Here is a 27,412-nt window from a genome sequence, read left to right on the forward strand (position 1 = left end):
TGCTTATCGCAAATGTTACTTTCCATTTTATACCCTCGCTACATAGATTAACTCCATATAGTGGGTAACTCAATTAGGAGAGGCCAAGAAAGTCCCTGTAGGCCTGTCTTCAAAAAAAAACAAACAACTAATGGCAACAGCTCCTTGCACACCTTGCTATTTTTTTTTTTTTTTGGAGGAGGGTGGTGGAAAGAGTTAACCTAATTTGCAATTCAGGGCTTTTTTCCTGTAGAAATACTGTATTCTGGACTAGATCACAAAAGTAACAGCTGAGTTTTTTGTGTTGTTTTTTAAAGCTGGATTAAACATACATGCATTTATGTTCTTCTTTAATATTAGCTGTAGCTTAGCATTTAAACGAAGGCTGCAACCTCCCTGTAATTACAATTCCATACTACGACATGCATTCTATGTTGCTTTTATTTTATGAAAAAGCTAATTTCAAATCTACATTAAGACTAAGCTGAATACAAAGTCTTAGTGAAGGAGGCCTGGTGGTTCTGTGTATAAAAACACAGCCACTGTCCTTTGGCCTTAAAACTTCAGGAAGGGCACTTCGAACGGCTTCGTGTTTGCATGTTTCAGCGCCAGGGCGTAGGAATAGACTCTGGCGTCCACTGTCAGCTGTTCTTCAGCCATCAGAGCTGGAGGACGTAAAGGGTTACAAGTCAGGTAACGAAGCTGACACCGGCTAATCATACCCCTTCTCACTTGCTCAGTGTTTACTGAGCAGCTAATACGCACCAATTTCTGAGCTAACCGCTGGTCATACAGTGATGAACAGGACATTTTCTGCCTTCAAGGATCTTACTTCAGTGGAAGAATAAAGGATCTAAGAGCATGGTTACGTTTGCAGCATGGGACAAGGAGGAAGAGCGCATGTGTAAAGTGATGACTTTATGCCTTAAAACAGCAAGGCCGTAAGTTGATGGATTCAACTGTTACTTCATTTACAGCTCACTCCAGGGCTTGGCTACTCTCCACCCACACAGGGCTGGCGCTTCCCGCATCTTCTCCTCCTCAGGGGACACGCGTTCCACATGCAGGTTAAACTGTGCGCAGGACACACTGGAATCGGCCTTACCATCAAGAATGAGGGCTGAGAAACTGAGCACAGGGGCTCTCATGAGAACGCCTGTTTTCCTCAGGCCATCAGACTGCCACTCGGCCCCCCGTCTTACAGCCACTTGTTCAGGAACAAGCTCAGAGACGTTTTGCTCCTGGAAGGCAGGGTTATGTCCTGCTCCTCCCCGCGCGGCAGGTGCAGGTAAGTGCTGAAAGCTGTTCCTTGCGGCAAACTGAACTCCCAGGCCTTCCTCCTACTTCTCAAATGTTACTCGTCCAGGAATTAAGTAGATTACTCCCTTGTGAGTCTAGTAAAGCTAGGACGACAGCTTCTTCCGCCCTCCCTCCTGATATGTCCGTATCCCCTCCCCCTTCCTCCCTCCCTCCTCGAGGCCCTCTCCTACGGCCAGGAGGGAAGTCAGCTGGAAGAAGGATTTTTGTTTTTCTCAAAAGATACTTTTCTAATATAAAAAACAAAAACACAACAGCATACAACATTAAGGGTCTGGGTGCCAAGGTTATCCCATTTAACTTTACTCCACCTCCTCAGAGGTAGGGGCTCCTAGTTTAGGAGAAGAGCTAAGGAACTCGTTCAGAATTGTCACTACCACACAGGCGGCTGAGCCTCCAACCCAGTCAGACCTGCCCACTTCGAAGCCGCACTGCCCGCCCCGGTGGGCCCTGCTGTCCCCAAGAAAACGCCCCAGAAGTCACCGCGTCTCTTCCTGGCCAGTACTCCCAGCTCCGACCTGAGACCCTGAGGTCTGGTTTCTAGGAGGTAATGCAGGGATGGAGGCTGTCTGGGAACCTGAAACCACAGCAGTTTCTCAAAGATTCCTCTTGACTTTTTGAACACAGACATTGGAAATAAAACTGTGAGCCACTGGTAATCAAGGGAGGAAGGGAGAGCTCTCAAAAGCTTCAGGTCAAACAATGCTCCAAGCTAATTTTTAAAATAAAAACTTATGAACATCCACTTCTTTATGGTGAGTGAGTGGGGACCGACCCAGCTGACAGAAGAGCCCCCCGAAGGCCCTGCCACGCCTTCTGAGTCCCTCCTCATGCAGGGACACCAGAGCACGTCGGTCCACGTAACCTTCCTTGCTCAGATCTACAAAATCCTGAGATGGGCCGACCAGGAGCCGCACGGCGTAACTACGTGGCGAGTAACCTACCCAGGGGCGCACTGCTGGGTGGTCTGCTCCCTGTATCACATTACATCACACGTCACACTTGGTGTGTATCAGTATTTGTAGAATGAACACTGTTAAATTCTCCTTTAACTCACACGCCACACAAAGAGTCACCCAACATACTAGCACATTTGAGGATCAGCTGAGAGATTTACCACACCTCTGGATGGATGGGTCAAAGATTTAAGCTACAGAACAGATCTGGCTAATCAGCAGAAAGGTAATCGTGACTGTTCTGTAGAATAAACAAAGCCCCTAATGAAAGCCTGACAGAGAATGTCTTGCTCCTATTCTCAAACTCTATGCCACTCAGAAAGGAATATTATTATAGGCCAACTGCAGTCTTACAACAGTTCCTAGGTATCTGCCTTTAATGCGGAAGAGCAGAAAGAAGCAATTCTATTCAGTGCCCCGTTCGTTGGGCACGGGGACGGGGAAAACAGAGCAAGGTGGGTAGCTGGTGATCAAGAATGCTTACCATCAAGCCTCTTCAGCAGGTCGTTCTTTGGTAAGGAAATTACCTCCACAAATTCTAGACAAAGTCCAAGAAAAACAAAGCTGAACAATGGGCGAGCCCCCCAGAGCAACTCACAATGCCTGCGGCCACTCCCACTGCACCAGAGGTGGACAACGTACCTCCTTCTGCTGAAAATAAAACAGAAGAACATTTCAGCAAGGCCTGGAGTGGCAAAACCCCCTGGAGACTTCTGTGCAAGACATCAAAAAGGCTGTAAGAGTTTAACAGAAACCTGGGGCTCTACCAATTACATTTATATTCATGGTAAAAAAATTACAACACTATAAAGTTACTGTTCTCCAAATCAAAAGTTTAATCGCCAAATTTTAAGCACGTATATATGTATTTTATTTTGGGGGAGAATTTTATTCAATTTATTGATTAGTTGATGTATGGATTGATAGATTTATCAATTTAGTGGGTTTCAGTGGCTTTTCTGACAGCTGCATTACTTGAGGCAGGTGTGTCTGCTATGACTTGTTTATGGCAGGCTCTCAGGCATGGTTCCTCTTTCTTCAGAATTTTGGTAGCACTTGGTACAGCCCTCCTCATATTGCACTGTGATTTTTTTTTCTTTTGTATCTTTTCCCACTCACAGGTATGGAGTTTTTAATGCAGTCACCTTGGTCTCCTCCATGACTTAAATAACACAGTGCAAGTTCACCTCACTATGAAGGTGACTTAAGAACTAAGACTGTAGAGCTCAGGGACTCATGAGAACTGTGCAGAATCTTACTCGGTGTCAGCTTATACCTGTAAGAGTTGTAGACCCTCCAAATAGGAAGAATGCAGAGAATTCAGAATGGACTCAAACAGTAAATAGATGTTCTGAATCCAGTCTAGGGTTGCTGCAGCCTGAGAGAGGCACTAAAGCTGCTAAAACCAAACTTGCAAAGAAATACAAAGAATTCCTAAAAGCTTCACTAAGTATGGAACATAGTAAAGAATCATTAATAAGGTGCTCTCCTATAACTGTCCCGTAACATTCCTGCCATTCTTACAGTACAGACGGGGACAGAAATCAGAACGATTTTGACGACTTTCACTGTTTACTCTTGAAGGCTTGTAGCTCTTACTACTAAGTGGGAATAAACTATACAGAAAAGAGAAATACAAAATTCAACATTTTATATAAAGAAAGAATAAAATCAATGAAGTGCCAAGAGAAAAATGCTAAAATACACAAGATTAGGAAAACAGCCAAGAGTACCAGTGAAGCATCTGTGAAAGACTATCCCTCTTTCAACAAAAATCAAACTAGTAGGAAGTAAAAAGATATTTACTACAGTGCACCCACCTTACACGCAGCCAACGCACCCTTACCTGGCTTTGGCTTCGGCCTTACGTTTTCAGCATCATCTCCGTTGATAGTCACTGTCACGATGTGTGTGGTGCAGTTGGACAAACCCGGATCCATGCATACGGCTGCAGAGACAAGCACTTGTTTCATTACTTAAGTGCCTCTGGGAGAAGACTGGGCCAGTAACTCAGGTAACAGAGGTCATGCAGGAGAGCCAGCACCCGCTGTCGGGAGGTGAAGCACCCATGCAGTCAGTTCCCCCGTCTTCCCCAGGGTTCCTGGGTACAGTATGGTAGATCTGAGGGGGTCAGATGTTGTCAGAGCCGTTCTCCACACCAAGAGCAATGCTGTCCAGTGAGGCGTGAGGCATGTGGATGAGATGAGTCATAAGGCTCCGGCCGTGGGAACCTGGAAGGCAACTTAACTTCCTAGCTCTTCTCCTATTTCAGGCCCTTTGTGCTCAGACGTGCTCCCGTGGGGAAGGGGGATTCACTGACAAGTGACCCGTCCTCACCCGGGCTTTCTCCTCAGTGAACGAGTGAAAATAAAAGCCACCTGAATTCCTGACCACAAAGAACCACCTACTGGGGGCTGATTTTCCAGAGCCTGTCCCCAAGGGCACACCCAGAGAGCCGCACGAACCTGGAGAACATTCAGCGACTTCACCCTTGTAGCCAGTCTCCTCCTCCAGCTCCCGCAGGGCGGCTGCTTCCGGGCTCTCGTCGCCTTCGAGGAGACCTGCAACCGTGGCGGGTGTGAGGCGGGGCTGCGGCCCGGGACACACAGGCTGCGGAGCCAGCGGGAGGCCTCGAGTTGGGAAAGGGGTTGTGCACACGGCACTGACCGAGGCTCTGATCTTCTACAGGGAAGTAAAAGGCAGAGGAACACCCCCCGGCAGATGTAGTTGGTTCTGCTCCTCGTGCAGAGACACAGATTGTTCTGAGCATCCCAGCAACAGGGGTTCCGCACAGCACGGACCTCCTGCGTGGGTGAGTGGCCTGGGGTGGCCCAGGCCCTGGACCGGCCCTGTGACTACAGCCCAGGAAGCCCGTGGTTGTTCCCGTTTCCTCACGTCAGCCGGGGATGGGGTCACCTACCCTGCCTTTCTCCCTCAGGGCCGTGCCGAGGGAGTCACCCGGGAGGGAGAAGAACGGGAAGGAGGGAACCCAAGGCGAGGGGACCTGCAGGAACGACCCGCTCTCTGAGGGGGTGAGCAGAGGGGCCGCCTGGGAGGACAGTGGCATCGCAGATTCTTTTTCCTGAAAGGAATTTTTAAAATGCATAGAAAAAGTGAAACATAGCCTATTCAATTACTATCTGTATATACTTGTGTGTGTGTGTGTGTATAGTTTTTTTTAAAATTGAAGTATAGAGTCAGTTTACAATGTTATGTCAATTTCTGGCACAGCACAGGGAAACAAATTCAATTACTTTTAAAGTTACTCATTTCTTCAGTGAAATGGCAAGTAAACGAGAAAGAAAGCTATTGAAATCGAATATATCTGTATGTCCACGTATGACTGGGGCATTGTGCTGTACACCAGAAACTGACACAACACTGTAAACTGACTATACTTCAATAAAAATACATATACACAAATGCCAAAAAAAAAAGGGCTATTACTTATATGCTACTATGGCATGGACTTTAAATATACAAAACTGAAACCACTAATGATAAATAAATGAGATCCAATCTCTTCAGATGGAAACAACCCAATTAAGTCATGTCATGATGCACTGCACTGAATTCTAGACAGTTCTGCTTTCTGTACAACTGAAAAAATATTCCAGCTGCAATTAAGACAATTTCCTTGGCCTGTATACATACGTCCCGGAGGATCTTTTCCATTCACAGTTTTTGGAGTTTAGAGTCAGGCCTAGTTATTACTATAAATGTGTCAGAAGCAGACCACTAGTGACGGAAGCTGAAATAAGCTGAAAAATTACAGAAAAGCAATGACCCGAAAGAGGCTGTAATATTGCGAAGAGGAGGGCGGCGGCCTGGAGAGGCAGATGGATGGAAAGTGTTAAATGTCTAAGCGCCGCCGTTCACAGGCTCTGCCCTGCTCAGCCCCACAGCCCTTGAGAAGCAAGAGAGGCTGACTTACTCACCTGCGGGGAATTCTAGGCAGTAGCCTCCCATGGGTGGTCGGAACTGCTTGACCAGAACGATGCACTCATAATGCAGAGTTCTCTGCAGCACTGGGATGACCGCCACACCTGTCCTCAGGAAACACAGCCAAGGAAGTCCCTGATGAAAGGCTGGTAACGCCAGCAGTTTACTCAGAGCAATCTAACCAAAATCCTGTATATTAAAAAACGTTGCATCCAAAATCTGTCTTATATTTGCCATTAGCAATAAGAAGCTATTTTAAACTACAACACTGGCAATTAACTTTGGAAATTATTCTCATTAAAAAAATGCAAGGAAAAAAATCATCACACTTCCAGGTTGTTTTTCTTTTTCTAAAACTCTTGGTTTTGTTGTTACAATTTCTTTAGAATCACATCAAAACTAGAAGTAAACATTCAGCCCAGGGCCAAGGACACAACTGCAGTCTACACTAACGTCTGCAGAGACCACTTCTTAGCCGCGGTGGCCGGGCTGCTGGGGAAGCTACGTGGATCTGTGTGCTCTCGGACTTCCTTTCCGCAAGAGATTGAGGAAGTTCCCCTGTTTGTGGTATATGCTAGCTAGACTGAACTGTACTGTTTCAGGATAAAAGGCCTTTTCTCCCAGGTTACTTGGCCTTAAAACAAAACAAAACCAAAAGGCACTGGATTCTGGAAAACACAGCTGCCCAGGAAGGGGCCACTTGGCTCCTTTCACTTTCCTGGCGGGAAGACACAGTGGCTGCGGCCGCTACTCTGTCTGCTTCCGGTCAAAACCGGGCACAGAACAAAATGGAAAAATAAAAGGGAAAAACAAGAAAGACTTATTGCCCAACTCCACCTGGACCAGAGGTGGTTTTCAGGACTGTTTCTGGGATCTTTCAGTCAAAGAACTCATGCCTGGAAGGGAAAGTGAACTGAATGAACAGTCTTTTCCTAATTCGTTTCCTCGTCAACTTAGAAAGCAAGCGGTCAGTAAGCATGAAGTAGTGCCAAGGAAGTTTTCCAAACTAAAGGCTCTCACCTAGATCCCCTAAGCAGAATACGAGGGATTTCCAGAAGGTATATAACATGTCTAGCACGGTATGTGGCGTAAATCTCACCGATTTATGTTTGGCTTTAAGTATTATTACATCTTCCCCTCAGAAACACTGCTCTGAGCTTAGAGAACAGAAGCCAGAAGTGATTTAGAAAGAAAGCCTGACCGAGTTACACAGCAATGCAACACAGAGCGCCAGAGGTAAAGACAAAGATACTTGACGGTAGCTCTGCTCTGAGGTCTTGGTTATAGTAAAAAACCCTCCTCCACCCAGCCGCCTGCAGTGAAGTGTGAGGACTTCCTTTCTGGAGAATTAAAACAGGTTTGCATTCATACCATCAGCCGACTGTCCTCTCCTGGTTGTACGTTTGACAGTTTCCCAAGTTCTGTTCAGGCAGACAAGAAAAAAATCAAAACCATTAGTGCTGAAGAGACCGTTCTTCGGTTTTGTGTGTATAACCAGCACCTTGCAAATGCAAAGCATGCAAATGTGCTAAAGGTAACAGCCAAGAACACCAGGCAGTAAAGATCTGTATGTGAAGAAGCCAAACGTGCTTTCCTAGAGCTTCTAAAAACTACCAAAGAACACCCCTGCCAGCCCGATCTAACCCTCTACATCTTAACTGAAGGCCTGCTCATCACCTGAGCTGCCTTTCAAATCAGCTCTCAAATCATTTACTAGAAACACTTCAGTCTGGACCATAAATCCACAGGGAGCAGCACAGCTGGTGACCGAGGCTTCAAAGACCATTAAGCAGTCAGTGCAACTGAAGCCGCGACGCAAATTCCAAAGGATACTCCGCGTAACGTGAACCGTAGAGATAGTTATTTACACAGTTCAGATTTTAAAATCCGTGACCTCAAATACACAGTTTAAGAAAGTAGGGCCCTCCTGTTTATTAACTGAAGAGTTATTACATTTAGGTAAGTGCTCTGCTTTGCAGGCCCCACATCCTGTCTCAGGGGAAAATGGTCCCCAGAGGAACATGTTGGGTAATGGTGGCAGGCTCCCTACCCCATCTTCCAGCTTTACTCCTGGTCAGATGCCTGTCTCAGGGCAGCATGGTACTTAAGTCTAGTTACTGGAACAATCATGCTGTTTGAAGGGGGAGGGGCATACGAGGGGATTCCCTTCTCACTCTCTTATCCCTTAAACAGAAAAAGGCAGCGGCAAGAGATGGGGGTGAAGGAGCCAAGAACTGTGGATTTCAGAGAAGGAAGACATGTGAGTGACTCCAGGGAAAGAAAGAAAGGCGTCCACATGCGACATCAGTCTCCGGACGGGAAGAGGGTGCTGAAGCGGCTCTACATGGAGGAGCCCTCACACTTTTTGTCTGGTCGTCCTTAAGGTCTGGACTCCGCCATGCTTCTATTAAAAAACATCAGCTATTTAGTTAAAAGGGCAAGTATGTCAGAGTGAACCTATGAGAATCAGACAGGCTCCTGTGACAAGTCAGCTGCCAACATTCCTGTTAGTAGCAAGAAGCCAACCCACAAGCCATTCGAATCAGTCAGTAACTGAGGTCGCAAGAGACACAGCACCTTTCAGCCCAGCTTCCGCTGCTGCCTCCTAAGGTCAGTCCTAAGGACTAAGACAGCAGTGCAGGGAGAGCACCGAAGGGCCCATCCCGAGCGCTAGGAAGGAGGGAAGCAAAGAGGAGCATCAGCCCAGTGGTCAAGCTGAAGTAAACAAGCAGTCCTGAGCCACAAAGAAGAAACGTGTTTCTAAGAAATACCAGAACAAGGACGCCCCCCGAGAGCTCCACTTGATGGAGTCAGAACAGCTGCGTCTCCACTAGCCTACCAGCCGAGCCCACGGCCACGGCCTCCTGGAGACTGTGTCCTCGTCTGTAGAACCAGGGAAGGGCCAGTGTTCGAGGGCTCTTGTAGCTTGAGAATCCTGACTCTGGATGAGTTACCCTGCTTTTTAGTCTTTGTTACAGGAAAGCCTGTTTTACTTTCTTCATCTTGTCAACCTGCAGCAAGAGGCAGGCCAGGTGGCAGAAGATGAGTTCAGCTCTATCCTGAACTCAATAAAGGGGCACCCAGCCAGCATATCTGCACACTCCTAAGATCACTCTATGTCGTCTTCCACGAACAAGATGCTGGAACAAAGGAATTCTCTACTGCAATTTTATTGTTTTGTACATGCAATATTTTATAAATGTAAAAACCATAGCCTACTGTAAAGTACTGAGATTCATTCTTCAAAGCTTGACATTCTGGTATGAATGCTGATGTTTTACACAAGACCTCTCTGGAGGCCACAGGGAGGCCCTCTGTATGGACGGATGGAGAAGAGGCCACACAGGGTGGTGTCCGGGAGACCTCAGAGCCCACCCCCAGCCACTGAAGCCAGCTCTCCGGAGCTGAGACAGAATCATGAGTTTCTAGAAACAAATCCTCAGGTGATTCTGATGCACACCCCTGATGGAAGGAGAAGCACTAGAAGGGGGGCCAAAGAGCAGGTGCAGAGCCACATGGGCACCGACCAACACACACTCTTCACCTGACCAGCACGAAGGGCTAGACTCCGTTATCAGCTCAGCCTGATGGGAGAGAGAACCTAAGTGTACCACGGTAAGGCGGCCTCATGGCTCTGGCTCTGTTTTCACAAGCACAAGCCCAGTGCACACACTGTGTTCCCGAAGGCTCGGGCCTCACCACGTGTCTGCAGCCCAGTTCTGCACACTCAGCACTGCACACACGTGACCCTCTCCCACTCTGTGCATGGGGCGCAGGCACTGAGCTGACTCTGGGGTTCGCCGGTGCTATGGGTATCTTCACGGACGCCAGAGCTCTCCAACACCTGGCCTCGTTACTACTTTTGCTACTTCAGTCGATTATAGTCAAATGCTGTTTAAATTACTGGCCATGTACTTTCACACTGATGGGAGATGCATTTATCTCCTTATGAAGAAATTCTATATTCTTACTTGATCACTTAGCAGTTTTTATGTTAATGAATTCATATCATATAACCTGGATACTAAACCTAGTTATGTTTTCCTATTTCCTCATTCTGTTTTCCTCCTTTTTGTATTTCACTAAGTAAATGTTTAATCTATTTTAACATATTTTTTCCTGATAGTTATTTGTAATATACAAAAATTACTAAGCAGAAAAGCTGGAAAACAGAAGAAAATAGGTTAATCCCACAGCTGCCATTAATATTTTGTTATTTTTCCTTCTTGACTTTTCTTGCACATTATTTGGCAGTTTAAAAAGCATATATACAATTTCCTATTTTGTTATCAGCTTATTAACTTCTCAAACTGCTACGTCTTCATGACCTGCTTGGAGATGTCTGCACAGATTTTACCAAATGAATACATTATAACCTACAACCATTATTTCTCTATTTTAAAGACGTTTAGGTTGCTTTCAATTTATCTGTCTTTTAAAATTTTGATGAACATTTTTCATGCATAAATCTGATTCCAGATAGTTTTCTTAGCACAGTCTCAGACACCGCAGGGACCTGGCCCCAGGAACTCCCTTCCTGCCCCAGTATGTCTTTATGACAGTTGATACACAGTATGAAATGCCTTACAGAATTTTTTCCCCACAATTTAAATTTCCATGAGCAAGGTGTATGCATGTCAATTTTATCCCTAGCCCAGCAGTGTTTTCTCTTACATCCTAATTCAGAGATTAAAAACTGATTTCATAAATGGGAAAACCTGTACTGTGAATGATTCTGCTGCTTTATCAGCTTAAATTAGGCTTGTCCAAAATAACTTAGGTTCACCCTAATCTACCTGGGAGAGTGGTGTTAAAAGAGCTAAACTAGATTCTTTATTTCAGGCAGAGTTACAATGAGGAAAATACCAGTTTATGCCAAACGCTAAACAGAGACCCTGAGAACCCAAACACTAAGCATTTTACAAAAGGAAAAAAAAATAGTTTACCTTGTTTTACCAGTAGGATCCCTGTAAGTTGTTTTTTCAAGCTTGACCCATTTTCCTTCTGAAATTAACTAAAAGGAGATCAGACAGTAAATTGGGAAACTTTTAAACCATGTTGTTTTTTGGTTTTTATTTAGGTTTTCTTCCTTTCAAACTTCCTCTATGAGGCTCTCCTAGTGACTATTATGTTTCCCTCCCCAAAACTGATGTGCAAGTTTTCAGTTCAAAGTAATAAAAGTTGTTTTTCTGATGGGTGGGTCTACTGCTTTTTTGGAGTTTGGGAGACAGTACTGGAGGTGAAAAGAAATGAGAGTTGGAGAAATTCTTGGGCCGGGGGAGGACTAGGGGTGTCTGGAAGAGAGAGGAGGGCTTCTCTGGGATGCTCCTGCCACACTGTCCTCTGCTCTGCTGCCTGTCACAGAGCTGTGGTCCGTGCGTGAGAACTCAGTGCCATGTGACTGTCCATGACTACACAGCACAGCTGACTGCGAGGACACCGTGGCCAGTGACCACGTTCTCCATAGTAACACGTGGGTCTACCACCCAGTCGGAGGGGCACCCAGCACCGTTCAGCCTAGACGCCGAGGAGTTTTAGTTATCAGGACTAACTTAACCTACAGCACTACACTGACTGAGAGCAAAGTTCACTCTGTACGGAAAGCAATTAAGTAGGCTTTTCTTACTATTCTCTCTCTCGCTTCTCACCAGCAGCAACCTAATAATTATCAGCAGATCTGGTCACAGACAACATGGAAAGAATTTTAAATCAAAAAGAATTCCAGAAAGGTATCAACCTCGGGGAGGGGGGAGGGTATAGCTCAACTCGTAGAGTGCATGCTTGACATGCCCGATGTCCCAGGTTCAATCCCCAGTACCTCCTCCAAATAGAAATAAACCCAATTACCACCCCCGCATAAAACAAGCCGAATGTGTACTTTGATATTAAAAAAAAAAAAGGTATCAACCTCAGAGTTCCAAGATGAAGGATTTAAAATTTATCCGGTGCAATGGTTCCTGTAGGAAGAGACTTTTTAAAAGGTAAACTGGGTAACATTCAAGACATTTATCAGTTCTGGAATTTAGACAACAACTGACAACTACTAAAACTAGGTTTTCACTGTTCTTACACACACACACAGAGTATAAACAGCTAACCAAGATGTGCTACCTAGGCCTAAGCCCTAAAACTCACAAATGATTTATTCTTCTACCCAGGGAAACTTTTAATAAAAACTGAGAATTTTTTTTTAATCAGCAGTCAAAATCCACTTTAAAAATAGTCTCACTTTCATTAATACACACAATTCAGAGAGAGAGACGACTGCTCCCACACAAGAGCAAAAGGTCCCTGAGTCCTAAAAAGGGAGCAGGAACAAGGCTTTAAAACTGTCCTGCAGCATTAAAAACAGGCATCTGAAACAGCAAAGAGTGTATACATTTCTTTGAAACTCGGCTTTATGTGGGGAAGGAGAAGTAAGAAACAGTTCATACCTCCTCTGAAATAATAGACTGTTTGGTATTTTGAGATGACTCTGCTGGTTCCTGTTTTTCCATTTTCCAGCTCGTTTCCCTTTGGAGTCCCCGGGCAAGTTCACGCTGTCAGAGAATGAGATTGGTTCAGGCTACGTACATGTTTCTGAATTAAACGTCTGCCTGTAGGTCACTGGTCAAAGCACTTAAATGGCGGAAAAACTGATGTCAGCAAAGCTGCTTTTCTCATGTGAAGATCTGAGAGAACTGTCCAAAGTGGAAGGGCCTTGGGGACACCCAGGAAAGAGCTCAGAGCTCCCCAGCGAGACCCCACCCACGCCTGCAGGTTCCTGCCGGGCGGACCAGGCCCTTAGACGCAGCCTGACTCCACAAGTAAAGAACCTTCCGAGGGGAAAGAGCGCAAAGATGGTAAACCTCGCCCCACGCCCACCCCTCACTGCTGTCCCTTATCAGCCCCGGACAGCTGGACTTGACGAGCTGCGCGGGCTGTTTCTACCCCCGTTGTCTTTACCGTGTGTGTGTGTGTGTGTGTGTGTGTGTGTGTGTGTGTGTGTCCACGTCAAAGTTTTAACTTGTGTCAAGAGTCCCAGCGCGGGCCCCTCCGGGTGGCCGCGGGCTACTACTTCCTCTGTCTCGGCGTGGTCCCTCAATTCTGTGCCCCGAATGTTTGAAAACCTCTCTTCTACCGTCAACGTTGACTGGTAACCTGGCTGCACAGGACTTAAAATCGTTTTCTGTCGGCCGTTTGGAGACACGGCACAGCGCCGCTTCTCAGAAGCAAGCTTGCTGCTGCTGAGAAACGGAAGCCACTCTGGGTCTTGGCCCCCCGTGACCGGCTCTTGCTCCGGACACCTGCAGCTATCCGTGTGCCTTCACGGCGATGCTCCTGCAGGGACCCCACGGGGCCTTTCAACCCGGGAACTTCGCACTGTGCTTCCTGAATTGCTTCACGGGTCACTTCCTCCCGTCCGTGCTCTCTGTTCTCCGGGAAGCAGCGGTTAGCTGTTGGACTGCCTGAATCGATCCTCTTTATCTCTTCACCCCCATTTTCTGTTCCTTGTTATTTTATCTACGTTTCTCAGAGTCTATTCCAGCCCTTGACTGCTCTTCCCTGGGCCCAAGGACTGACGGAGCCCAGGAGGCTGGTTTGCGGCCTAGTTTTCTGGTTGGGCCGCAAGAGCACTGTTACTGCGCTGTCTGCGCTGCTGCCGGTTCTACTGACCTCTGGGGCTGCGTTCCGCCTGAGGCGCAACACGTATTTCTGTTGTGTTATGAAAACGTTATGAACATTGTTGCTTGCAGACTATTTTGTGGGCAAAACTAGGAATTACTTTGACACAGAAGCAAAACTTGAGGCCTTAGGTAAAAAAAGATGATATGTTAAAGAAATAAAAATAACCTCTTAATGCGGATGAGAGGAAAAAAAAGCCTGTATATCTTCACACTCAGTGAAGATGAATGCTAATCGATACGGAGTGATCAGGAAAGGCCCCTAATTTGGTGACATCTGAACGGAGGCATGAAAATAATAAAGAACGTGGATATTTGGAGACAGACATTTAGCATAATAATTATATGCACACAGCATAAGATAACAGGCAACTATTTCTTTGAAAGTATCCCAGATGGTAATTTTTAGGTAAACTTTTAAGTGGCACTGGTTTGTATTAGACAAATAGTTTACATTATATTATTATAGGCAATCAAAGAAGTGTGCTGCCCCCGATGAAAACTTTGAGGTTAGGTAAACCACGGGCTGGGTACCTGTCTCTACCTGCGAGCTCTACACTCAGAGAAAAGAAGTTTGTCCATCTAGATTTTTATCATCTAGATTTTCGATCCCTTCTATTAATAACACATACGCAAGAGAAGGAAAATTTCCACAACCTTCAGATCTGACATTTAAGAGAAACTAAACTAGGCAACCAAGCAACCCCATTTACTGCACAATATAATCTGCCCAGAACAATAGTACAAAATGCTTGGATTAAGTCAAATTTCTATCTCCTTCTAAAGTGACTCTCTGACCCCAAATAAGTTTTCTGTGCATACCCACACTTCTTATCCTTATTTTTAAATTAATTTTTTGGAGAGGGGAGATAATTAGGTTTAGTTATTTATTTTTAGAGGAGTACCAAGGATTGAACCCAGAACCTTGTGCATGCTAAGCATGTGCTCCAGCCCTTGAGCTATACCCGCCCCCCTCCAAAATTCCTAAACGCAGGGAACTGTAGTCCTTAAAAAGTACAAGCACCACCAGGAGAACAGGTAGGAAGAACTAGATGATCCCTGATTTTCCCTATGAGAAGGTTTTAAATCTGGATTCCCAGTAGACAAAGTGGTCTGTAACAGCTAATTTAGAGGAGCAAAGAGGTCCTCCTCCTAAGCCCATGTGAGTATCTTTAGGAGCAAAGGGGCATCTGGTTCCTTCAGATTTACATGCAGCTTTAAGGCATTGAGATTATCTGCAAGATTCCCTTATGTTTTTATCTTTACAGCTGTCCTCAGATTTCCAAAGGGACTGTTGACAGCCAAAAGGGTGAAGCAGCACTTTTCTGAAGGATGATTCCTCATCGACTGCTCTTCATCGAACCAAGGTTGCTCAATTCAAGCACAAAACAGTCCCAGGAATCAAAAATCCATCCTCGGTCAGCAAATGTTAAACTATAAGGAGTTGTTTCAAACACTGTACTTTTAAATGTTTAAGCTAAAATGTTAGAGATCTAGAAAAACAGAAAACGGGCTCCAGATATAAATTACGAAAGAAAGATAGAAGAAAAGAAAGAAGTGGCCAACAGAGCCAACTTCTCTAGGGTAATTACCTGGAAAGCAGTCAGCCCCAAGGGGGTAAGAGTATTCTGTAGTGACATATCCACAGTATAAGGGACAAAAATGGGATGAAAGAGGGATTTCAGAAGTATACTGTTTACTAGGTAATCCCCAAAATGTTCAGGATTATGAAGGCACCTCGAAAATACTACTGAAACAGAAAAGGATGATTCTTTTTAGCACCATTTCAGAAAAAGAAGCAAAAAGGTGCCGAGGGGGCTGTCACTCCAAGGACAGCACTGCGGAAACCAGGGTCTCCGTGCCCCCTGCTCTCCTGGCTCTATTCCTACCCAGACAGAGCTGGCCTCTGCTGACTTCACACTATTTTGAGATTTAAAAGTAAAGTTTACTATGAGTTTTATCCACTTTAATAGCTAGAACTTAAGGTCATCTACATTTTGCTGCTAATAGGTGTACATTATATGTAAAAACAAAAACAAAAACAAAAAACTCCTGTGTACATAATGTTGAGTGTTCTGGTTGGTTTTTTTTTTTTTTTTTTGAGTGTTCTGTTTTAATTCACATAATCCATTTTAACTTAATTCAGCTTGAACACCGAAGGTCTCTGATGTATGGTTTTTCCAGGGCACAAAAAACTCCGAGGAGGGGAAATGTCACAGGATTCCTAGAATTCCTCACAGTGGCAGGCAGCAGTGTTCAACTCGCTGTGTTAGCATGGGCAGTTCACAAGTTCGAGTATAAACCAACTGCCAAGTGAGCGTCATTCCAGCCCTGGGGGCCCACGTAGTTGAACACGTAAATAAAAAACCAGAAGGGCAAATGCAGAGAGTGTGCAACACCAGGCTGCTTTAAGGGAGGGGCAGATGACATCCACTTAGGAGGCAGGGCAAACAGTAAAGGCTTTTAAAAAGCTACTATTAAAAGGCAGTTTGATACGATAGGATTTAGAGACCAAGAAGGCAGAGAAAGCCTTCTGAGAAGGAATCAAAGAACCAAATCGGAGATGTTAACTGGGGGAAGGGTTGAGAAATCACGGGACAGTTTGGCAAGCCCTGTGGCTCTCACTCAACCTTTTCCTCCCCACCCCATTCCAAAACACCAAAAGCAAGCCCCATACATAATGGATGATGTTAACATTTACAAACATATTTCCAAGGGTTTCCACAGATTCAGCTGGATGCCTGACCCTTCCTGGGAAAATCTGCAGGCAAATAAAGCACTCAACAACCCTAGCTGGCAGGCTACAAACTCTTGCTGCCTTGAGAGTTCCTCTTCGGGTTAGCACTTACGTTCTCTGCTAATAACTTGGGTATTTCAGTATTAGAATCAACAGCTGGATTCGAGCTACATGGGAGTTCAGATTCAAGAAATTAAACTGAGACACTCAAAAGCCAGGCTGCAGAGTTTGCCCTCAGGCGCCTCATGATTCAACCATTACCACACCTGAACCCCTGCACTTTGCTGAGGTTGCAACAAGAGGCAAAAATCACAATAAGAAATCATCCACAGGTTAGTCTCTCCTGGCAAACAGTTGAGTATTGTAGTAACCACCACCTCAACCAAAAAAAAGAAGTAGGAGCTCCAATCACAGGCAAAACTTCTGATTGACAAGTGAAGGTCAGGCAGTTGGAAGAGTTTAATAGGAAACAGAAATCAGCAGGGCACCTTGAAAGAAATTAAGTGGGAGATCAATTTTTGCAAAAAGTAACTATGCTCGTGGTACTGAAGTCAAGCATCCCTCGCTCAGGCACGTCTATGACGCCAGTCTACATTCCTTCCAGGACAACTGAAGGACAGGTGAACAACCAAACAACTGTGCAGAAAAGACGCCTGAATTATAACAAAGAATCAATTAGTATAGCTATATTTAATAATCTTGGTTATAATCGTAAGACTTCAAAAATTTTAGTCTTTTTAAAGATAATATTTTAATCAGTCCTTCTTTTATACCACCTATGGTAAAATTCTAGTGTCCACATTAAATGGGTTTCACTTTACCTGAGCTTTCCTTTGCTAGCAACAATTCTCCTCACTAATGAATACTTCCAGCAGGTACTTTGTGACAGAGAGCCACTGAAAGTTTTCTTCTTTCTTTTCTGGTAGGTGTAAGGGCTTGGACAGGCAGGGAGGGAACTAACATTTTACTGAAATTATACTACTTGGTGATTATAAATATAATACTACTTTACTGAAATTATACTACTTAGTGCTGGTTAAGCAACAGTGAACTGATTGGGAAAGTTAATTGGTTACAGCCACACAGTAACAAGACCAGTAAAGAACCTCGTGTGATAGCCCAGGAAAGAGATAACCTACGCTGGGACTAGGGTGGAGCAGCAGCGAGCAAACAGACTTAACTCCTTGCAGGTGAGAGTTTACTACTTTTCCTAAAACAGTTTGTGGGGGTGGGGTTTCCAAAGCCAATTCCAAGAAGGCGATGATCTCAAAGGACATGGGGAGAAAGGGGTGGTACAGCTTTCAAATCTGGACACAATGAATTGAGACGTTGGTACAATATCCAAGTGCAGAAAACCAGCAGGGAGTTGGAAATACTAATCTACAATACTAATCATATTATGAATTCAGAGAAGGAAATGTTTTTTCATTGTGTGTTTTGAAATTGCTCAGTTACCCCTGCCCCCTGCCAATCCCCTGGCTACCAATACTTTTTTGGCAGACATGAGAAAAAACAATTATTTCCACTGTTGTGAAGGTTTCATTGAAGAAACTTGAAGAGTATAAACACTTCATGGCCAAATGAAGAAAAGATTAACACAGTGGCTAAAAAATAGTGAAAGTGAATTGAGCTGTACCCATTCAAAATACTGAAGCATCTGTATTATTTGATGCTGGTTGGATGTGTGACAAGTTACTTAAAATCAACTGTGAGTACTACTACAGTGTCACACACTACTCAAGTATATAGACTAAATAAAAGACATCTGCATCAAATTCCTTCCCGGTAGAGTCTCTAAGTTTACAAATTTAGCTGCTTCTCTACAAAACAGTGCAATTTAGTACTAAAGCTTTGCAGCTGTCTCAACCTCTACATGCATGTTTCCTGGGATGTTAATGTATTACTCCTCCCAGAGTGGCTATCTTCCGACTTTCTCCTTTCTCCTATACTTCAATTAATTCCTATCTTCAACAGAAAAAAACCTTACCCAAATTAACCCCACCAGTGCTAACATTTCCCTCAGCTACTTGTTTATTTCTAGGTCAAATCAAAACAAATATTCGAGAGACCACTCCATCCGGTATTAAGTATCTTTTAGACCGGGCAGTCTGGCACTGTTATCCCAGCATTATGGAATACTGTTTTCTTTCCCCCTCGGAAACAGAAGGCATTGCATAATCCTGAATCTCAGACGTCCTGATGATCCACTAGCGCCACCTCTCCTCCAACATACTCTGCAACATTGTACTCTTATTTACCTCTGTTTAGAAGGTGTATGTTTAAAAGCAATGCTCCCAACTAAGCCACTCAGTAACATTTTTTTAGCAAAGCAAAACAAAACAGGAAACAGTGCATATGGAGAGGGGGGTGGAGTCCCGTAATTATCCTAACGAATATATTTAAGAGGGCTGTAATCGGTGGGGTTCTTACCTCTATTTTATTTATTTATTTTTAACATTTACCTCTTTCTATTTTAAAACGACTTAAGATAGGCCAGTTAAGAATGTGCAATTTTAAGGAGCTATACAAAATGTGAGTCCATAGGCATAGGTGCCAGGGACAAGCCAGAGGCATATAACTGTAAGAAGCAAGGCTAGGTTTAAAAGGCGTTTCTCAGCACGCAGTCATTTCTCTTAAGTCATTTAAAGAAATAAATAAAAGTGAAACTTTTTTTAATACTGTACTTTTGGTGGCCATCTGATACGTCATTACGGAAGTAACAGGGAAAACAGGTGATCGGAGACAGAAGAGGGAAAAAGAATGACATGACAAATTCGACTAGAATTCCCACAGCCTAATGAACCCAGCATGGCACGGATACTGATGCAATCTGGCTGTTTTCACAGGCTGCTACTTTGCGAAGCTGGAATAAATAATAAACTCAACGCTCAAAGGAGATGCCTCTCGTTTCCTCTATGCTCCCAAATTTACCACCTCTACTACGTCCAAAGTCGAACTCCCCAGGATGGTGCAGAGGGGACCCTTAGCTCTCTCTCATGACCCTCCCCCACGTACCCAGAGGGGCCACCCTCCCCTTTGCAGATGCCTCAACCGCTGCACTCACGCTAAGATTTCACTGTGGTGTTTCCTGCTTTCTCTTCTCCGAGTAGCCCACCCCTTCAACCCAGTCCCTGGTTCGCCGCTGAACCTGCGCTCCTTTCCGCGCCTCGCCGGGCGCGAGCCGGGTCCGCAGCCGGGGACACGCGCGCGGCTGCCGGCACGCTCCAGGTGTGCCTCCCTCCCTCTTCGGCTAAGAGACCCTGCACGTGAATGGCCCGCGCCCAGTTACCTACTCCAAGGCGTGGGGCGAAGGGATGGGCACTCCTCTAAGAAGGAGGAGGAAAGAGAAAGCGCGAGTCCGAGGCGGCAGCGATGCGGTGCTACTACACTAGCCACAACCGAGCCTCGAGGTGAGGTGGTGAGAGGGTGCGCGCTCGCCCCCTCCCGGCACCTTTAGAATGCCCGCCGGTGACCCAGCCGCACACGATTACCTTCCGGGGCAGTGCGCGGCTGGGCGGGAAGCGGGGCGGCGCGCTGCTTAGAATCTTTGGCTCAACACTTCCGGAATTCCTGTTCCGCTGCCAGAACTCTATGCATGCGTGTGTTTGTGTGCGTGTGTGTCAGTGTACACTAAAAGCACTCCCCACGGTTCTTTCTCTCGGCTCCCTTTTCGCTCCTTCCTCCTTGCCTAAGGGACCGGAAGTGTCCTTGAACCAAACCAGCTCGGCGGGCACTTCCGGGACGGGAGACCAGGGTTCCGGGAGGGTGCTGGGAGGAGAGGGAGAAGCGGCGGCGGCGGCGGCTGGAGGATGAAGAAAGAGCATGTGCTGCACTGTCAGTTCTCCGCATGGTACCCACTGTTCCGAAGCCTCACCATCAAGAGGTGAGACAGGAGTGGGCTTCGCCGGCGCGAGGGACCCAAAGGACTGCGACATTTGGGGCGAGTCCCACCTCCGTCCAGACGACCGTGGGCCTGGATGGGAGCGCCGGTGCCGAGATTTCGACTTCCTAGGGATATTTCGTCGGGGGGACGGAGGGGGGTGAATGAACTCGATCCATATTTGCTGTGCGTCCTATTGCGCGATAGGGAGGCTGCTGGGGAAGTAGAGGGCGCGTCCTGGCTCACTGAAGGTCAGAGAAGGGCTGAGGAGCAGATAAAGCTGGTTTAGGCTCGGGGGTTCACCATCACTGCTTTTAGAATTGCCCGAGTCGGGAGGTGACCAGGAGAACTGGGTAGTCTGGGCTTTGCCACTGACTAACCCGCCGCGGGACTTAAAGGCTTTCGGTCACCGTCAAATGGGAACAAGGATACAGACCCAACCTCAAATTCTGTTCTGAAGCCCCAGTAGGATAGAGTACGTGGAAAGCATTAGTAAAGTATACTCATGTATTGTTAGGGATGGAAGCCACCTGGAAGAGAAGTGGAATAGTATTTGTTTAGTTCCCTGGCCCACGACAAGGAATCCATGCCCGGTTTGCAGGGCAAGCAGAGGATTAACTGTTTCATCCTTCACCCGGTCACTCAAGGTAATGTAGGCAAGGCAGCTAGGAGAATATCCCCAAATGTTCAAAAGCAGTCTTAACATCTGGAGCGTGCTGCAAGGATAGGCTTTCCCGCACTAAGACGGATAGATAAAGAACTGCGAATCCGTGGATAGGATTTTCTGTATTTTGCCCGCCCCCCTTTTAGACCTGGATTGCCACTTATTTAAATGTCAGCCGTCTGTTCCTTTTCATTCTTGGTGCAGAGAGTGTGAATACACAGAGGGAGACTTTTGAAATCCTGAGGATTTGGAAGAGCATAAAGAGATGATTCAAAAGGCAGTTCTTTTCTGTCCTGTTATTCATACACTGAATCTGCTTCTGGTTATCCAGGGTGTGATAGAGGTTAGAGCAGCTCAGAGGAGGATGAGCTTTGCATTTGAAGATAGCTGAAGTCACACCAAATCAGAAGGAAGAGCTTCAACAACTGCTGCAGACGTGACTTACTAACATAGACGTTACCTGCCAGTAGGACATGCCGGTCCTCTGTTATCTTGCATAATTGAAGCAGGCTTTGGGTTTGAGGTGATACTGGAGTTAACTTATTTTCTGTTGGTGTGACAGAAGGTATATTTGGGAACCTGTCAGACATTTTCACTTGGGTTTCACTCGAAACCGACATGTGCTTGGTGTGCAGATACCTTTGTAACCTTTGGTGTAGTATTTTTTCTTTTCTTTTAAAAAAAATGTATTTATTTATTGAAGTGTAGTCAGTTTACAATGTTGTGTCTGGCTTAGTATTTCTTTGCAGTAAAATATAATGTTTAAGAATTGGGCTCTGGAGTCAGAGCCATCTGTCTGGCTTTGAATTTTGGTTCCACCAGCATCTTGAGCAAATTGCTTAATCTCTCTGAGCCCCATCTGGAAAATTGAGAAATAATAGGATTGTCATGGGAATTAAATCAGATAAAGCATTAAAAATGCTTGCTACTGTTTCTGGTGTGTAGTAAGCACACCCGAAGCTGCTTGTTGTTAATATTTTGGATTTAACCAAAGCTCCATTGAAGCAAAATAATTTTAGTTCACTTAAAATGTGTACCATTCATATGAAGCTGGGAATGAGAAATAAACCAAGAGGTGAGGTTTTCTTACCACTAAGCTGTGTTGCCTTAAAGTATTCTTTCCTCTGTCTTTAAACTGTAACTTCAATCTAGTTAGTTCTGTGGTGATACCACTGGAACCCAACATATGACAGGGTTGCGCTCCATCCTGGTGGAGTTGTGTTAGATTTGTCATTGTCATTGTCACCATTAATGCCTAGAGACCATATTCTGGTTATTGGCTCAGCTTTATTATCTGGTGTTTATTAATCATGGTTCAGAAGTGATTACGCAGCTAAGAATACAGAATCATTTTTTGATAAGTTCTAGAACTTTGTCTGAGGCTTAAGAATAATTAGCTAGATGACTGTGGGCCATCCACTCTACCTTTCTAGATATTTCTTTCCTCAAACACGGAAGTTATATTAAATAATCTTTTAAAGACCCCTTCAACCTCCATTCCGTTAGAGTAACTTGTCTGTGTGTATAGAATTATATCCACTTTCTAGGGTGGGTACTTTGTCATTAAATTCTTTTACATCTGTCAGTCGGGCCTCAGTGGATTCTTGGCTGCACGGTGGGTTTCAGTGGCTTTTCTGACAGCCTCATTACTTGGGGCAGGTGTGTCTGCTACGACTTGTCTATGGCAGGATCTCAGGCTTTCTTCAGAATTTTGGTAGCACTTGGTACAGCACTTATCACATTGCACTATGATTTTTTGTTTTTGTTTTGTATCTTTTCCCACTCATAGCTATTGGGTTTTTAATGGAGTCATCTTGATCTCTTCCGTGACTTACATAACATAATGCACGGTCGTGCCATTAAGAAGGTGACTTAGAACTATGACTGTAGAGCTCAGGGATTCACGAGAACTATGCAGAATCTTACTCAGTGTCAGCTTATACCTGTAAGAATTGTAGACCCTCCAAAAAGGAAGAATTTGCAGAGAATTCAGGATGGAATCAAACAGTAAATAGATATTTTGAATCCAGTCTGTTGCAGCCTGGAGGGAAAGCCCAGCTTCACATCAAACTTGAGAATTAGTATAACTCAGAAACAAAGGACACAGACTCTGGAGTCATCGATTTGGGGACTTGAGAGATGTTCTTGACATAGAAGAGGGCTCTGCTCTCACTGTGGTCAGGAAGATCGGGAGAATGTCTAGGAACCAGCATCCTTGACTGCATCTCTCAGTCTCAGTCCCTGAGAAGATAAACTTCCCATTCTTTTGGGAAGTTCATCTCTAATTCTCTTGGGATGACATTGTTGAGTCAATAGCTTTAACTCTGGGAAGAACTAGGGTTATAGAAGTGAAATAATTCAAACTGGAGATTTTTTTTTTCCTCTTAAGTTTATTTAATATCCTTAAGAATTTGCCATTTTGAGGCTAAATGAGCATATATAACAGATTGGCCTTGTGTTTCCAATTTAAATCATGTAATTGGTTTAGAATCCATAATACGTTAAAATACACAAGAAAAAATTTCAAGTTTTTAAATAGTACTGGAATGTTTCCAGGAACCTTAGATTCACTATACTTATAGTTTAATTCACTGGCTTTGTAAGAGTTAAATACTTGGAAAGGTTTATCTGTAATTAGACAGTTGACATATTTAAAAAGAAAACTGAATAGATTATTTTTATAATAGAGCTAAAAAATTTAAAGCAACTGTTAAGTTTCAAAGACTCACTGGAAATTGGTTAAAATTTACCAGATTTACAAATAAAATAATAAGATTCAATTAGCTGAACTTAAAAAGCCTGTAGAAGTAGGCTTTTGAATGTGAAACAGTAACTTCGATAAATTAGATAATTAATTAAAAAAACCAAAGTAGCCCATGAATAATCTTTTCTGTGCACAAAAACCATCTGTAATGTTCCAAAAACCTTATTCAGTAAATAAATGAAGCACAGTGTTATAAGTCAGTGATGTTCTCTCTGAAAGCAGGCCATACTTGTTTTCAGTATTTTAAAAATATATGCCTCAAGATCAAAGTAATAGCATTACTTTCAAGTTATCTGTGTCAGGACTTTTTGATGATTCATTTGTTTATGACAGAGGAAAAAGCAAATTATCCCATACGTTTTTCAAGTGATACCAGGTGTGGCTTGGCCAGCGGTCATTAGGGTTATCTGAAACAAATTAAACTGAAGCAGGTCCAGGTGAGCAGCTGTGTAGCTCTGGTGCCCAGGTGAGTAGAATGCCACCACAGCTCATCCGAATGTATCATGAATTCTTAGCCTTATACGTTTATTGCCAACCAGAGAAAGTCTTCCAGATCTTAAGTCTACTTGCATCCTGTATCTTAGAAGATGGTCAGATGCCTTAATCTTCTGATTCTTTTCCTGCATTTCCTGTGTTGAAGCAAATACCTGCGGGTCTCCAGTTCCTTAAAGACATATCACCCCTGTACTCACAATTCTTTAGAGCTTGCTGCTTTCATACTTTGATTTCACCCCAGTTCTTTGTTGTTGTTGTTGTTTTAACACTTTCTTTTTTTATTGAGTTATAGTCAGTTTATAGTGTTGTGTCAATTTCCAGTGTAGAGCACAATTTTTCAGTTATACATGAACATACATGTATTCATTGTCACATTCTTTTTCGCTGTGAGCTACCACAAGATCTTGTATATATTTCCCTGTGCTATACAGTATAATCTTGTTTATCTATTCTACATATGCCTGTCAGTATCTACAAATTTCGAACTCCCAGTCTGTCCCTTCCTACCCCGCTCCCCCTGGCAATCACAGGTTTGTATTCTATGTCTATGAGTTTGTTTCTGTTTTGTATTTATGTTCTTTTTTTTTTACATTCCACATATGGTATTTTTCTTCCTCTTTCTGGCTTACTTCACTTAGAATGACATTCTCCAGGGACATCCATGTTGCTGCAAATGTCAGCCCAGTTCTTTGGATTTGACTGGTTTTTGTTTCTTTACCACAAAGACAATTGGGATAATTACATGCACCTAATTTAGTTTACTGCAATATTTATTTATATTATTCTGGTTTCTAGTCTGCCTCTACCAAATGTGCATCATTAACATTCCCCACTTCATATTAAAATAAAGGAGAGAAGAAAAAAAATATGTATAACTGAATCACTATGCTGTATGCCAAAAATTGACACAACATTGTAAAGCAGCTATACTTCAGTTAAAAAGAAAAAAGCTTCCTACAATAAAGAAAATAAGCAATTCAGAAATTAACCGAGTTTGGAATTTTTTCTCTCTGCTTATGGTTGGTCTTTTTAAGTGATGCCTTTTTTGTTATGTGTATTTTGTTTTTTAGCATCATTCTTCCACTTCCTCAGAATGTGAAGGATTATTTACTGGATGATGGAACTCTGGTGGTTGCAGGAAGGTAAAGTATACCAGAAAAAAATCTTTAAATTTTATCATGAAGAAACGTTGTGATGATTAAATCTTAATTACCATGAAAAATAAATACTTTGGCTTTGGCCCCATCCTCTTCCATTTTTTTGTCCTGTTTGAAGTTGTGTGCTGATCTCTGTCCTGTATCCCTTGTCAGTGCTCAATTAATAAGATTTTCAAAATTGAGTACTTCCTCCTCCATTAATTACAAGTTGTGAAATTGAGTAATTCCTCTCATCTCTACCTTTAGAAAATGAATGTAACCGTTTCTTCTGTTCCTGTAGTTCCGTGTTTAAAAGGAAAGAAATTACCATGCATGTTTTTTAGTGCAAACTTGGAAAAGTTTAAGAATTATGTACTTTAATGATGTTCCTGTTTTTTCATTCGCGTCTCTGCTCAAAAGTCATGTTAAGTGTTCGTCATTCAATTTCCTTTCTAAAATGGCTTAATGGTAACCCTTGCTGGTACATCACTCTTTTTTTCTTTTTCTTTTTTTAAATAGAATTCTAGGTTGGAAATAATTTTCCCTTAGAACTTTTTAAAACAATTTTTTTTATTGAGGTAAAATACACATACCATAAAATTTACCATCTTAACCATTTTAAAATGTGCAGTTCAGTGGTATTAAGTAGTTATAATGTTGGGCAACCCTGACCACCATCCATCTACAGAGCTCTTGTCATCTTGTGAAACCAAAACTCTGTATCAGTTAAACACTAACTCCCCATTCCCCCTCCACCAGCCCCTGGCAACCACCCTTCTACTTTCTGTGCCTATGGCTTTGGCCCCTCTAAGTACCTCATGTAAGAGGAATCATATTTGTCCTTTTCTGACTGGCTTATGTCACTTGGCATAATGTCCTCCAGATGCATCCACGTTATGGTACATGATGCCATGGTATGTGATGCCATGGTACAGGTAAGAATGTCCTTCCTTTTTAAGGCTGAATAGTATTCCATTGAATGGACTGACACATTTTGGCGCATCACTGTTTATTCCCTCACCTCACCTTAATTTTTTGTGGAACATTTATTTCCATCTGATGTCATTCCCTCAGTATTTCTATTAGAATGGAGTCTTCCTGAGAACAGGGTCTTGGAGAGCTCTGTTCCCAGCTCTTGGAACAGTACCTGATACATAAGAGAAGCTTGGTGAACAATTGCTGGATGAATGAACTTAGAAATACAGTTAGAACCGCATGTGTTTTCAACAGCACTGATTTTACCCATATGTGTTTGTATGGATATATGGGGTAAATTTTGTGTCTATATGTATGTACATATGTACTTGTACAATGGGTCTTCTGTGTAGATCTGTGATGGACCTTTCTGGATGATATTTCTGTTTTTGGTGTTCTCAGGGCCTCCTTGATTCTCGACACTGGGCGAGTCCTCTGTCAGTCTTGCTGAGGTCACTCGTGCAGCTGTAGTCATTTGGTGGCTCGACCTCACTGGGTGGTTACAAGGTGGCCTCACTCATGTGTCTGGCAGTTGATGCTGACTGTCAGCTGGGTGTCTCTTTCCACGCGGTCTCATCCTCAGACTCACCTCAGCGCCTTTGCGCAGTGGTGGCAGCATTCCAGACCCGTGAGCTCAGCGGCTGGAAAGACCTTTGACACCGAGGCTCAGAATCATGTGGTGTCCCTGGTGCTATATTTTGTTGGTCACAGTGAGTCTTGAAGACAGTCTGAAATGACAGGGTCGGGAAACAGATGCCGTTTCTCGATGGGAAAAGTAGCAAAGTCACCCAGCAGGGGTCAGTGAGATGGGAAGAATTGTGGTGACAGTCTCTGTACATCGTCTGAGGTTCTTGTTCTTGTTTTTGTTTTTTCCATTCATTGTGACGTGTAGTTGGTGGGTCT

At 44.0% G+C, this 27,412-nt stretch overlaps 2 protein-coding genes across 2 annotated transcripts in view; one reads left to right on the forward strand and one right to left on the reverse strand.

The window, feature by feature from the left end:
• Window positions 1-402: 402 nt before the first annotated feature.
• NUDT5 (nudix hydrolase 5) lies at window positions 403-20,061 on the reverse strand. The gene is made up of 10 exons (XM_074358110.1): window positions 19,889-20,061; window positions 12,629-12,733; window positions 11,141-11,208; window positions 7,566-7,615; window positions 6,191-6,298; window positions 4,718-4,813; window positions 4,093-4,200; window positions 2,953-2,955; window positions 2,737-2,790; window positions 403-644 (listed from the first exon to the last, which is right to left on the reverse strand). Exons 2-10 carry the CDS (start codon window positions 12,689-12,691, stop codon window positions 535-537), a joined length of 660 nt encoding a protein of 219 aa, XP_074214211.1. The 5' UTR covers window positions 12,692-12,733; window positions 19,889-20,061; the 3' UTR covers window positions 403-534.
• Window positions 20,062-20,319: 258 nt separating this feature from the next.
• The window catches only part of CDC123 (cell division cycle 123), a 43,039-nt gene continuing 35,946 nt past the window's right edge, over window positions 20,320-27,412 (forward strand). The window contains exons 1-2 of the mRNA XM_010953715.3: window positions 20,320-20,478; window positions 25,469-25,540. Coding sequence (XP_010952017.1) covers window positions 20,405-20,478; window positions 25,469-25,540 — 146 coding nt within the window. The 5' untranslated portion in view covers window positions 20,320-20,404. The remainder of the gene's footprint in view (window positions 20,479-25,468; window positions 25,541-27,412) is intronic.

The sequence above is a fragment of the Camelus bactrianus genome, chromosome 35, assembly GCF_048773025.1.
Source record: "Camelus bactrianus isolate YW-2024 breed Bactrian camel chromosome 35, ASM4877302v1, whole genome shotgun sequence".
NCBI classification, from domain to species: Eukaryota; Metazoa; Chordata; class Mammalia; order Artiodactyla; family Camelidae; genus Camelus; species Camelus bactrianus.

Excerpts from the sequence above, each read along its gene's own strand:
- NUDT5 (XM_074358110.1), bottom strand. The coding sequence starts at position 12,691 with ATGGAAAAACAGGAACCAGCAGAGTCATCTCAAAATACCAAACAGTCT. Across the intron at positions 4,814-6,190 it reads CTGCCTAGAATTCCCCGCAG|GTCTCCTCGAAGGCGACGAG; the intron begins GTGAGTAAGTCA and ends CCACGGTTGCAG. Across the intron at positions 4,201-4,717 it reads AGTCGCTGAATGTTCTCCAG|CCGTATGCATGGATCCGGGT; the intron begins GTTCGTGCGGCT and ends TTGTCTCTGCAG.